At 38.3% G+C, this 14,382-nt stretch overlaps 1 protein-coding gene across 8 annotated transcripts in view; it reads left to right on the top strand.

The window, feature by feature from the left end:
- Positions 1 to 12,975, top strand: part of caska (calcium/calmodulin-dependent serine protein kinase a) — a 415,030-nt gene extending 402,055 nt beyond the window's left edge. For all 8 annotated transcript variants that reach the window (XM_063050785.1, XM_063050787.1, XM_063050788.1 and 5 more), the window contains 2 exons: positions 1,703 to 1,786; positions 11,072 to 12,975. In XM_063050785.1, the coding sequence (XP_062906855.1) occupies positions 1,703 to 1,786; positions 11,072 to 11,248 (261 nt within the window). In that variant the 3' untranslated portion in view covers positions 11,249 to 12,975. The remainder of the gene's footprint in view (positions 1 to 1,702; positions 1,787 to 11,071) is intronic.
- The last annotated feature ends 1,407 nt before the right edge of the window (positions 12,976 to 14,382 follow it).

Consider the following 14,382-nt stretch of genomic DNA (forward strand, 5'->3'; position numbering starts at 1 on the left):
AGGTTTCAATAAGATCACCCCTCATCTTTCTAAATTCCAGCGAGTACAGACCCAGAGCCATCAAACGTTCCTCATTTGATGACCCTTTCATTCCTGGAATCATCCTCGTGAGCCTCCTCTTGACGCTCTCCAATGCCAGCACATCTTTTCTAAGATGAAGGGCCCAAAACTGTTCACAATACTCAAGGTGAGGCCTCACCAGTGTTATAAAGCCTCAGCATCACATCCTTGCTCTTGTATTCTAGACCTCTTGAAATGAATGCTAGCATGGCATTTGCCTTCCTCACCACCGACTCAACCTGCAAGTTAACCTTTAGGGTGTTTTGCACAAGGACACCCAAGTCCCTCTGTGTCTCAAATTCCTGGGTTTTCTCCCTGTTTAGAAAATAGTCTGCACATTTATTTCTACTACCAAAATGCATGACCATGCATTTTCCAACATTGTATTTCATTTGCCACTTTCTTGCCCACTCTCTAATCTCAGTCCTTCTGCATTCTACCTGTTTCCTCAACCAATCTGCGGAACACACTAGTCCCTGGCAGCCAACCAGAAAAGGATCCTTTTATACCCGTGACCATGTGGATTTCTTCTAGGTGCTCTGATTTCCTCCCACATTCCAAACAGGCTGGCCCCAGCACTCATCAGACTTTGCTGGTCATTAAAGCTAATCTTTAGTCTTGAAACCTTGCATTTGCAGCTCTATGAAGCTGTGAAAGTTAAATTTAATTAGTATTATTTAAAAATCATGAGGGCTTGTTTAGGAGAGATCAATAATTAGTTAAAATTATCTGATAGTAAGGAAGTGAACTACAGCACTCAGGTTTAAGTGTAACTGAGATTTGCCATGCAAATTTGCTGTGAGAAGAATGAGCAGATGTACAGTTCCTTTTGCAGTCATCATTCCTTTCTGTTTTATTCAAGTTTAGTAATTTGGTCTGTTTCAGAGATCAACAATCTGGTAACAGACAAACTGTCTCGTACACAGACCAGCAAATGCTTCATGGAAAGTAATTAGTTTACAGTGTTCATTGTATCTTGTTTTGCATTGATAGTGCGTACTAATTTTCAAATACAAGTCTTACCATAATTTTTTTTAAAACACATACATAGTTGTCTTAATTACTACCTTCAACCTAACATTGATCTTAATCATAGGGTCATAAAGTATTAAAACAAGCCTGTCAGCCCAACCTGACCATTGTGCCCACAGCATCCTACCTGCTCGTACTAGTTGCCCATGTTTGGCTCATAACCCTCCAAGCCCTTCCCCTTCATGTAACCTCTCTCCTTTTTGCTATCATTTAAATTTTCTGAAGAGAGCAAGAGGTTGAATAAGCAAGCAATCAGTGTTTTACCTTTGCAAATGAAGTTCTACCTCATTAATAAGGGTACATTTTGTTTGTCTATTAGGCTGAGGGATTCAGATGGTCCACATTTATGTGATTGAAATACGTTTGTACATGAATGTAGTTTATGAGCTACAGTTGCAAGAAAAAGTTAGTGAACCCTTTGCCATTACCTGGCAGATTGTGTTTGTCTATTATTGTGACTTAGACGAAGATCACATCATACTTTATGAGTAATTAATGCAGAAAACCAGGGTTCACAAACTTTTTCTTGCCAACTGTGCTTGTCCATACCATTGGTTTAAATTAACATTCAACTCCAGGCTTTACTGATCATGAAACTTATCTACCACAGGCACTGAAGGTTTTGAGAACTGCAGAGTTTGCTCCATTTGTTGTATTCATTGCTGCCCCGACTATTACTCCAGGCATGACTGAGGTAAGGAAGAAAAAACAATTTATGGTACACTGAATTTCTCATTTAGGCTGTTAGATTTTTATTATTTCGTTGAATTGAAGTAATTGAATTCCTGTGGCAATCTGTAGAAACAATTATTCAAATTATTAATAATTAAATCTTCCAGATTTGTTTCTTAGTCTCAGTGCTTCAGATGAACAGGAACAAATTGTTCAGCAATACTATGAACATTTTTTTTTCTCCAAGAGATATAGAGGCCTCAATAGAATGATGCATGTGGAAAAAAAAGTTAATCTAGAATAGTCATTCTTCTTATACGTGATTAGATATTAATGATAAGTACTTGTGGCTTTTGCAGTTAGGAAGAGTAAAAACATTAATTAAAGTTATGAAATATGTAACTTTCTGAATGCATTATGTTAGTATGTCTCAACAGAGCAATTAATTAAGCTTCATCATTATTTGTATATGTACATTGTTTTGTTCAGTGTATCAGGTAACCTGAGATGTCAAAATGTTTTCTAAAAAGTAAGCATTATTAGTTCTGTTTGTACAAATGGCAGAATTCACATATGTTTGGAAGTAATTGCTTTGATAATGCCATCCTGACCTGCGTTGGATAATTATCATTGATGTTGGACTGTGTGGAGTTATAGGCAGTACAGCCTTCCTTGCAGAAGTTGATTATTTGTTTCAAATAAAATTTATGAATGTTATTTATAATGGTAGTGGAATGAAATGTTTTGGAAACCACTTCCCAGCGGTAACTTGCATTTGTATAGCATCTTTAATGATCCAGGTTGCTTCTCATAAGAGCAGATAATAAAATTATCATTGTTACAAAAAAGACTTAAAGGCTGATAAAAAAAAAACATAGTTTGTTTGAAGAGAGTGGGTAGATAGAATTAAGGAACATCTTTATGTAGAAATGTAGAATTGGAAATGTTTAGCAAGTAAATTTAGGATCTGGGACTATCCTGCAGAAAATATAAGCCTTCATTGGTAGAGCAAAGAAGATAGGGATATTCAGTTTGTTAAAAAAAAACTATATTCTTGGGAAATATAGCCAAGGTTGCAGGTAAATAAATGAGATAAAACACTAAGAGATCTGAATGCTAGGCAGAACCAATGCACATGAATGAGACAGTGGTAGACTGGAAGCTCATCTAGCATAAAGGTGTTGAATGAAAGAGGCTTGGTGATGATTAAGTTTACTGCAGAATCTTGGATGAACCCAAAATCTCTCAGAAATTATTGAAATGCAGGAAAATTGAAGTAAGAGAAAATGCTGAATAGGCAGGCCTCATCTGTGAAGTTATGATTATACCATGGTGCAGCAGGCAGAGCTGGAGATCTGTTGAGTAGGGATCAATCCCGATCTGCAGTGTACATGGGTGGAATTTGTTCTTCTCCCAGAGATGGTGTAAACATCCTCAGTATCATTCAGTTTCCTCCTGTAACCCAAAGATCGAATGATTGGTAGGTTAATTGGTTACTGGAGATTACCACTAGAGTAGGTGACTGGTAAGTAAATTGGTGTACAGTGGTGCGCACGAGGGAGAGATTGAGTTACAGGGAAATAAGTGGGGGGGAAATAATCTTTGGCATCTGAGGTACAGTGGAAAAACTTTGGCTGTCTTGGCCATGGCACCTGCATAGTTGGTCCAGGACAGGCTAATGGTGCATTCACTCTTAAGAACTTAAAGCTTTCAACCCTCTCGACCTCCACCATTGATCTAAACAAGAGCATGTGCAATACCCCCAGTTCCTAAAGACAATGACCAACTCTTTTGTTTTGCTGACATTGAGGAAAAGGTTATTGCCATGAAACCAAGTCTCTAGGCTCTCTACCTTCTTCCTGTATTCTGACTTTTATTTGAAATACAGCCCGTTACTCTGTAAACGTGTAATGGAGTTAGAGCAAAATCTGGCCACACAGTCATGAGTGTATGTGGAGTAAATTAGGGGTTGAGAATGCAACTTTGTGAGATTCCAGTGTCGGGCATAAACATGCAGGAGATGTCACTGCCTATCCTTATTGTCCTTCTGGTCCGGAAGTCAAGGATCCAATTGCAAAAGAAGGTGTTTATTCCTGGGTCATGCAGTGTGGAGATAAATTTTCTTGGGATTTTAGTACTGTAGGCAGAGCTATAGTCAATAAACTGTGGTCTAACATAGGTGGCTTTGCTATCCAGGTGCTCTGGAAATAAATGGGGAATGGTGTCCATTGTTGGACCTGTTTTAATAGTAGATGAATTGCAGTGGGTCAAGATTTTCTGGGAGGCTAGAGACAAATGTGTGCCATGACCAGCCCCTCAAAACATTTCATGATGAGCCACTAGGAAAAGTGCCAACAGGGAGTCATTAAGGCACATTACCTTATTTTTCTTAGGTACAGGGATAATAGTGGTCATCTTAAAGCAGGTGGGGATCTCATATTGAAAGAGCAGGAAAAGTCAGAGTGGAAGATGGAATGCAGAGATGCCCTCTGATAGGGTGGGAAGTAGAAGGGATAAAATGGCTAAGAGATGATAGTGCAAAGCAAAAATCTGGGGTGATTTGGATGAGGGATGCAGCAGTATTGTTAAAATTATCAAACAATGTACTTTAACTAGAAATGCTAATTACATGAAATTGCTGAACTGGACTTCGAGTTCAGCAGACTAATATCCCTGGTTAGCAAACAAGATGTTGTTCATTAACTTTATGCTGAGCACTGGCAAGTTAAAGTATTGGTGTGGGTACAGTGATTGAAACACTGGGCTAGTAATGCAGAGAGCTGGTTTAACAGATCATAGATTGTTCAAATCCCACAACAGCAGTGATAGAGGATAAATTCAGTAAGTTAAACAACGTGGGATGCTTTGTTTTTTAAAAAGAATACTAGCCTCCATACTGGCAACCACAAAAGCATCAGAGTGCCGTGATAGTGCAGCTGGTTCACCGATTATCTTAAGAGGACAAACTTTATGTCCTTAGCTAGTTTGGCTTTTGTGATCCCAAATCCACAGCAATGTGACTAACTGCCCTAAATGGTCTTTCAGTCTTTTAGTTGCATCATTTGGAGACAATTTAAGCATAAATCAAGATGAACCTCACACCATCATCCTGCAGCAAAACTGGTCATAATCCATTTGACTTGCAACTTCTTCCTCATGGATTAATCATGGATTTATTCTTGCATAGTTTACTTACAGAAATATACCTTACAAGCAGTATGGTGGACACCTCCATCACAGCTCCTACATAAATCTTGAAGTTTGTAGCTTCAGTTTAAATGTGGAAAGGAACCCTCCTTACGAATACAATTCTCCCTCCTTGCTCATCTAGCGAGTCAGTGCTTCTCTATATTGAGTAACAGTAGGAAGAAGTTTTGAGAGTTACTAGGACATGTAATATACTCCAGAATCAGGTTTAATACCACTAACATACTGTATGTCGCCAAATTTGTTCTTTTGCAGCAACAATACAGTGCAATACATTAAACAATACTATACATTACAATAAGAAATATATATACTAATTTAAATTAAATAAGTGCAAAAAGAGAGCAAAAACAGAGAAGTAATGTTCACGGGTTGGTTCACTGTGCATTCAGAAATCTGATGGCAGAGGGAAAGAAACTGTTCTAAAACATTGTGTGTGTTTTCAGGCTCCTGTACCACCTCCTTGATGGTGGTTATTAGAAGAGAGCACGTCCTGGGTGACAGGAGTCCTTAATGATGGATGCTGCCTTTTTGAGGATGTCCTCTATACTGGGAAGGCTAGTGCCCATGATGGAGCTGGCGAAGTTTACGATCCTGTGCAGTTGCCCCTCCATACTAGATGGTTATGCAACCAGTTTGAATGTTCTCTATAGAAATGTGCTAGAGCTTCTGATGACATATCAAATCTCCTCAAATTCCTAATGAAATATTGCTGCTGGTGTGCCTTCTTCATAATTGCAAAAAATATATTGGACCCAGTATTAGATCTTCAGAGATGTTGACACCCAGAATCTTGAAAGTGTTCACCTTTTCCACTGCTGACCTCTCAATGAGGACTGGTATGTGTTCCCTTGTCCACCTTCCTGAAGTTTACAATCAGTTCCTTTGTCTTACTGACTTTGAGTTGTAGTTACAACACTATTCAATCATCTGATCTATCTTACTCCTGTATGCCACCTCATCACTATCTGTGATCCTGTCAACAAAAGTTATGCTAGCAACAAATTTATAGATGCAGCTTGAGCATGCCCAGCCACACAGTTTTGTGTGTAGATAAGAGTAGACCAGTGGCCTAAGCATGTGCTGTACTATTCTATGTTCTATGTATCAGTGAGGAGATGTTATTTACGATCCGCACTGACTGTGGTCCCCAGTGAGCAGGTCAAGAATCCAAATGCAGGGGAAGGTACAGAAGCTCAGGTTTTGAAGCTTGTTGTTGATTTGTACTGACGGGATGATGGTGTTGAACACCGAGCTGTAATCAACGAACAGCAACGTGACGTAGGTATTGCTTTGCCCTGGGATCCAAGGGTGAGGGAGAGCCACTGAGACTGCATCCACTGTGGACCTGTTGTGGCGGTGGGCAAATTGCAGCAGGTCCAGCTCCTTGCTTAGGCAGGATTTAGCCGTGACCAATCTGTCTAAGCACTTTATCACAGCAGATGTGAGTGCAACTGGTTTTGGTCTTTTGAGGCAGCTCACCCTGCTCTTGGGCAGTGCTAGTGCACCATGACTACAGAAAGCACAATTATGCATTAAGTTATTTCAACAACACTTCTAAAAGCTATTACTTCAACCATCGAGAAAAATAAGTACATCAGAAACCTCACCTGTCAGTCCCCTTTAAGCAACACACTATCCTCATTTTGAAATACATTGCCCATTTCTTTGTTATTGCTAATCTAAAATTCCTAGAACTTTCTCGCAGCAGTTTTGTGGTCCTACACCTTTTGCCGCTCACCACCTCACCACCACCTTCTCAAGGGCAATTAGTTATGGTTGGAGGGACGTTGATTGTAATAAATAATCACGACTTTTAAAAAGGTAATGGAGAATTCATAGTTAGAATGAGTTGGTGATTAGACGCTTGATGGTTGTGTTTGTGGGTCGAATGGAGGTGTTCAGCAAAGTGGTCACCAGTGTGCTTGCAACTTTCTCTGTGCTGGGAAAACCAATGTAACTGAGAAATACAGCATATCAGGTAGAAAGAAGTACAAGTAAATTGTTCATTCACTTTGAAACTGTTTTGGAGATCCTGGGCATGGGAAAAGAGAAGTGAAAAAGGTAAGTGCCATATTTCCTATAGGAGGAAATGCAATATTTCAGAGGTGAAAGTAGATCTTGACAACAGAAGCTTAGTTCAAAGTGAAATATGATGCAACTTTCGTGCACAGCCAGGGTTAGCCTGAGATGTGGTCAGGGAGGGTGATCGTATCAATGTGTGGTACATGGAGTTTGTGAAAGGACTAAAGATGATGGTTTGTTTATGTCATTGTTTAATTGGAGGAAAGTTTGCTGAATATCTGATAGCCAATAAGTTAGAAGTTGTTTGAAGCAATGTTTCTGAGATTGGAGCTGATTATTATTGCCAAATATGAAGAGATTGACATTTTTAAATGATTTTACTTGCATGGCGTATTGAAAATGGGAAACAAGGATGGGTCAAAGATAATCTTGGGAAAAATTCAGAAAAAAAACTTCTGATTTGGTATGTTGGTGCAAAGAAACATTTTTAAATAAGAGAAGGTTTGTGCAAATCTATGGTTCAACTCCTTTGCCCAATTTCAAAAGATCATTTCCTTTTCCAGCCACTTCCTGGAACTTTGCGGAGTATGTTAAAATAGGGTCATATTATAGCAAGATTCTCATATGTAAATGTTCAGGCACTGATTCTGGTAGGACTGAAAAACATTCACTTATCATAGGGCAACCACATTTAAAAGAAACAAGACTGTCACACTGGTTTGGAGCATAGATACCACAGGTGACTGAATAGAGTCACCTATTACTTTTGTTATCCAGTCCACAAATATTATCAACTAATGCTGGAGCAGTATTACTAGTCTAAGCAGTCATGGTTGCAGGAAGCAATGTGGGAAGCTAATGTGATGAGTTGGATTGAAATAATTAGACTTCTGAAGAAAGAGTTCACAGTGAAATAACTTTGTAAACTTGATGCTTTATAAAGAATAAATTTCTTAAAGCTTATTGTTATGTATGTAGCTCAGACTCTCTTCCTCTATGTCTGTTCTTTTATTATTTAAACTCACATTTTATGTTTACTTTCTTATATCCCTTCTGATTTTCACAAAGCTCCCAAGGTGGTGCAAAAAGCTCCCTGTAAGTATTTTTATTAGTCAGGGATGACTTCGAAAATGGTGATCTTAGTTGTAGCTTTAGTGATGCTGTATTCATCTTTGAGAAAAGTTTTGGTTTTCTTCAAGATGGCAATTAGAGCATTGAGTAAAAGTTGTTTTACTGTTTGTCCTGTAAGCCTTTTAATCACATGATAGAGAAAATCAGACTTGTAAAAACAGATATCCATCATTTCTGATGGCATTAGTTAAGATGCACAAAGATTTCTCTGAAGTAGTTTTGAATCTCCTTTTGATAGGTCTTTATTGAACCTATTCTTTTGAGTGTCTAGTTCCCAGTTATATTCTATTTCACTATTTTGTTCATGATCTTTGTTAATCAAATATTTTAAAACAATGTTTATCATTTTAGTTGGGAAATTGCTGTATAGTTCAACTTGAGAAACATTTTTGAAACACATAACACTGTCTTGAATTATAATTTGCATTTTTAACAGTTTCAGTAAGTTGATTGCTACTTTGCCAAGTTAATGTAAAGGAATCTGACAGTGTCAGCCAGCATTTCTGAAACATGTTCACATTGAAAAGAGTCTTTTGTCATTTCAGTTACACGTGAAAAATACTGACTAAAATTTAGACCTGCTGCAGAACAAGCATGGGGTAGAATCAGTTCAATCTAGCCCATTTAATTGAAAAAAACAATAAATTAAGGAGGCTGTTGAGGAAGTTAGCTAATAAGGTGTTTCATAGGTTAAAAAAACAGAAATGAGGTTTAAAGCACTGGGTAGCTGAAGGCTACCAGCAGTTTGGTGGAGGGTGCTTAGGGGTACACAAGGTAATGCAGTCTCAGGATGGCAGCTGGGGTGAAAGTGTGGCTGAAAAGATTCACTGAAGGTGGGATGAAACTAGCCATTGTTCCCTTGGGTGAGAAACATGTGACTTACTCCCTCTGATAAATCTGTCAACTTCCACATTTAAAAAAATTTCAGGAGAGCTTTTCTACAATCTGTTCCCACCCTCTGGTTTACTTATGGAACCATAGAACACTACAGCATAGAAAACAGGCCATTCAGCCCTTCTAGTCTGTGCCAAAACTTTATTCCACTAGTCCCATTGACCTGCACCCAGTCCGTAACCCTCCAGACCTCTCCCATCCATGTACCTATCCAATTTATTCTTAAAACTTGAGTGAGCCCGCATTTACCACGTCAGATGGCAGCTCGTTCCACACTCCCACCACTCTGAGTGAAGTTCCCCCTAATGTTCCCCCAAACCTTTCCCCTTTCACCCTAAAGCCATGTCCTCTCGTATTTATCTCTCCTAATCTAAGTGGAAGAGCCTATTCACATTAACTCTCTCTATACCCCTCATAATTTTGTAAACCTCTATCAAATCTCTCCTCATTCTTCTACGCTCCAAGGAATAAAGTCCTAACCTGTTCAATCTTTCCCTGTAACTCAACTCCTGAAGACCCGGCAACACCCTAGTAAATTTTCTCTGCATTCTTTCAATCTTACTGATATCCTTCCTATAGTTAGGTGACCAGATCTGCACACAACACTCCAAATTTGGCCTCACCAATGACTTATACAACCTCACCATAACATCCCAACTCCTATACTCAATACTTGGATTTATGAATGCCAGGATGCCAAAAGCCTTCTTTACAACCCTGCCTTGCCTGTGACGCCACTTTCAGGGAATTATGTATCTGAACTCCCAGATCCCTTTGTTCCTCCACACTCCTCAGTGCCCTTCCATTTACTGTGTATGTCCTACCTTGATTTGTCCTTCCAAAATGTAACACCTCACACTTGTCTGCATTAAATTCCATCTACCATTTTCTGGCCCATTTTTCCAGTTGGTTCAGATCCCTCTGCAAGCTTTGAAAGCCTTCCTCGCTGTCCACAAAGCCTCCAATCTTAATGTCATCAGCAAACTTGCTGATCCAATTCACTTGTATATCCGATCTCTCAGAACACCTTCCAATAATTTACCTACTACTGATGTCAGGCTCACCCGCCTGTAATTACCTGGTTTACTTTTGGAGCCTTTTTTAAACAATGGAACAACATGAGCTACCCTCCAATCCTCCGGCACTGCACCCGTGGCTAAGGACATTTTAAATATTTCTGCCAGGGCCCCTGCAATTTCTACACTAGTCTCTCTCAAGGTCCGAGGAAATATCATGTCAGGCCTGGGGGATTTATCTACCTTTATTCGCTGTAAGGCAGCAAGCACCTCCTCCTCTTTAATCTCTATATGTTCCATGACACTACTGCTTGTTTCCCTTCCTTCCATATACGCTATGCCAGTTTCCTGAGTAAATACTGATGCAAAAAAATTGTTTAAGATCTCCCCCATCTCATGATGTTCCATACATAGACGACCACTCTGATCTTCTAGGGGACCAATTTTGTCCCTTACAATCCTTTTACTCTTAATATACTTGTGGACATGAGAATAACTTCAGAAATGCAAGTGTTTAGCAGCCCTGCTGTATTGCCCATGCCCAAACTTTCAGACATGAGGTTCTCGTTTCTGAATTCAGTCAATAATTAGATCAAAAACTAGACCATGGACTACTAATGCTGGGCAGTATTTTGTACTTTATCAGGCTTAATCAGAAAATTGCAGCAATATTCACACCAATCCCACTATCTCTAATGCACCAACCAAATTTGTTCCTTCTGTTGAATCTGATAAGAAAACAATGTAAACCATAAGCTTGATTTGCAATTGATGCTAAACTGTCTTGGTGCAATTGACTGCTATCCAAAATGTTTTGTGGATTTTCTGTGTTTAATTAGAATGAAAAAGTTAAGTAAATGTTGGTACTCTTAAATAAAAAGCAGTAGTTGCTGTAAATATTCAGTGGGTCAAACAGTGTCAATGAACCGAGAAACAGCTAATATGGATGTACTTTAAGTTTGGGAAAATTCCATTAGAATCTGACTTGGTTGAGCTCCATTGAGTTGAAATTCAGTTTATCTTTTTCTCTTCAGGATGAATCTCTTCAGCGTCTACAGAAGGAGTCAGAAATTCTACAGAGAACATATGCACACTACTTCGATCTAACCATAATCAACAATGAAATAGATGAGACCATCAGGCATCTGGAAGAAGCCATTGAACTTGTGTGTACTACACCGCAGTGGGTTCCTGTATCCTGGGTATATTAAAGACTGGAGAGAGAAACTATGAACTTTATCATTCCCTAGCAACACCTGACATTAGACTTTGTAAATGACCATGCATCAAATCTTGCCCCTTATAGACTGCCTAGGATTAGTGTGCCCTGACTTTTTTTTTCTGACTATTGTTATGTCCTTCTAGATGGATTGAGAGCGAAAATATCAAACTCTGAAAGTGACAGTGTCCCTTTTTAAAATTCTGAGAGGATTGTACTTCCATTATTAAAATCAGATCTACAAATGCCTCCTGATCTATAGATACTATTACTCAAGTTGTTTTTTTTCCCCAAAATTTTTGGGATCTATTTTACTTGGTATAAATAATGCAGTCTGACTATGTTGCTATCTGTTTGAAATTTAATTTCACATGGATGGTTTTGTGCATAGATACAGATTGTACATTTTCTGATGTTCCTAAGTAGTCAAAGAATAATTGGCACAAGCTTTATTGTCAGCAAAGTCATGAATATCTGCAGTCATATATCTGAGGGCTGGGTAGAGAAGGGCATTAAGTAGGTATGATTTTTTTACACACAGACCAGTCAATTTCATAAAGGGGATACTGTCATTTACAATTTTAAAATGTACAAACATTTTAGGAATTTGAATCAGGTTTTACTGCATGTGGACAGTTACAAGAATTCATGCTGTTGGTGTATCTGTGTTGGAAACTGTATTCTACAGCGACGTACATTCCATTTGTTGGAAAAATTACCCAAGGGAATTAATTCAAAAAAATTGTAAACCTATGCACATCCCTTGCATTGTGGGCAAGTTTATAAATGACTGATTTTTAATCATGTAGTGAAATGTGTTTGTACTTTGTTGCAATTTAATTTGTTCTAAGGGGAAGAATTAGCAGTTCTGCCATTTCAGATATGTGTCGTCTTTGAATATAAATATTTTAATTATGTTCCGTCTGGAAAAATGGTTTAATTTTTATCATTGAATTATATGTATTAAAATGCACAAATTTTACTAAAGAAATACTGTGCAAAAAAAAGAAGTTTGTGATCAGATACAGCAGTTCAGCTCACGTCACTACTTCATTCAAACTGGCCTACAGTGCTACTGAAGACGACAATTACAAAAACTGCAATTGGACTGTTGTTTTTAAAATAATATATATAGGTACTTCCCTTTATGTCGTTGTTTTTATTTCCTGTGATTTTATGCTTATATGGAGCTCAAACTCACCCAGCCATGTTAAATCAAATAGGCTGCAATTATTGAACTTCAGTACAGCTGCCGAAGATGTTATTGTGTTTCAATACAGGGCTGTAAGTTCTATACTTTTGTAACTGGTCAGTGCTAAGACCAGTATGGTGCTGGCCATCGGAACTGAACAGTACCTCTGTTCATGTAATATAAAAATGAAAATACTGTGGAAAATTGTAAAAGAAAACGAAGCACAATTTCACAACTGGAATTTATTGAGCATTTTCATATTTTCTGGAAAATTCCATTCCGGTAAACAAAAAATAGTATTTTATAAAACTGTTCCCATCTGGACTTTAGAGCACAGAGGAATGCATTGTTTGCCTTAAAACATTTTGTAACTTAATTCCTGCTTTCTTTGATGTAATGCCATTCCTAACAGTATTGAAAGGAGATTTACATATCTGTTCTACATTTCAGAAAATGCGTATTGTTCAACGTTGCATAAATGCTTTCGTGAAACACAATTGGCAATGGAAATCTGTATTAAAGGATAAGTGGTACAGTTGAAATCCTTGAATAATTGAAAATGTAGATCAACTGAAATGAGAGTATTTTAAGTCTGAATAATTTTATACTGCAGTCCTACTGCAGCAGCAAAACAGACTAATTACACCAACATTAATGAAATGCTGTTAATTGAAAACTATTAAGTTTTCATGTTTGTTCAGATGACGGTTAATTTTAAAAGACATAGTAGAATCAATAACTATCAGAGAACACAGAATCTAGAAATCCCAGAACATAGACATTACCCACTCTGACTAATGTTCATTCTCAGACAAGATGAGAAAATTCTCCAATTGTGCTATAGAAAACAAATTTAAACCTTAGTTTTACATGCTTATAGTTTTGATTGTACGATATCAATGAGGGGTAATATAAAAGTTATTTACATTATTTGGATGAGTATGTAAAAACCAGTTCATCTGAAAATTTAAAAATTGCACTCACAGGTACACATCTATAACCAAGATAACGTGTCAGAAAACATGTTTTGAGAACAAACTCATCCAGGTGCTCGGTTTCTCAAATGACATCATCTGTTGACTTGAAATTGCTGTGAAACAGTCAGTGATAAATAGCACTTGTCTGGAAGTCCAACTGCATATTTTTTTCAGCATTATGCAATTGGAAGTAATTTTCCCCATGAGTAAAGCAAAATATTGACTATCTTTGAGCCATTTACCCAGGCTTTGACTAGCTTGAATACCCTTTGACCCTAATGTGATCTACAGGATGACATCATTCAGCCTTGCAATATTCATTTTAGAGCATTGTAGGGAGACGTTCACCATGTCATACCAGCCGGACTCAATATTGAGTGCTAATTGGTCAATGTGGTCGAATGTCCATATTGTAGCTCTGAGAGCTCTATAAGGTAAGTGATATACTAATCTCCTCTCCAATTTGCAAACCCCAATCCTGGATTTATCTCCTTTCCCCCTCACATAAAACAGGCAGTCCTGGCTTCTGGTTCCCCTGCTGCTGCTCTTACATCCCATCTGCAACTGCTACCTCCTCCAACAGCATTCTTCCCACTGTCCCAATGCATCACAGTCCCCAACTTTCTTCTCTCCCTTCGAATTCACCACTCCCTAAAGTAATGTCAGTACACCCTGGTACCCCAATCTCACTACTTACAAAACCAGTGTCCAGTCCCCACCTTCAGTCCTTAGCTACAGGTTGAGCCTGTGCCCAGGCTCTTCAGCGTAGCCTTGGAAGACAAGGGAAAAAATTGTACATCTGCAACAAGAATGTATATGGCATTGGGTACAAGAATTGAGACAGCTGTATAAGATATTGTTGAGAATGCACTTGGAATATTGTGTAGTTCTGACTGCCAAGCTATAGAAAAAGATTTGCAAGGGTGTTATTGGGACTGGAGGCCTGGAGTTGTGAGG

Source organism: Mobula hypostoma, chromosome 6 (assembly GCF_963921235.1).
Source record: "Mobula hypostoma chromosome 6, sMobHyp1.1, whole genome shotgun sequence".
Classification (NCBI taxonomy): domain Eukaryota; kingdom Metazoa; phylum Chordata; class Chondrichthyes; order Myliobatiformes; family Myliobatidae; genus Mobula; species Mobula hypostoma.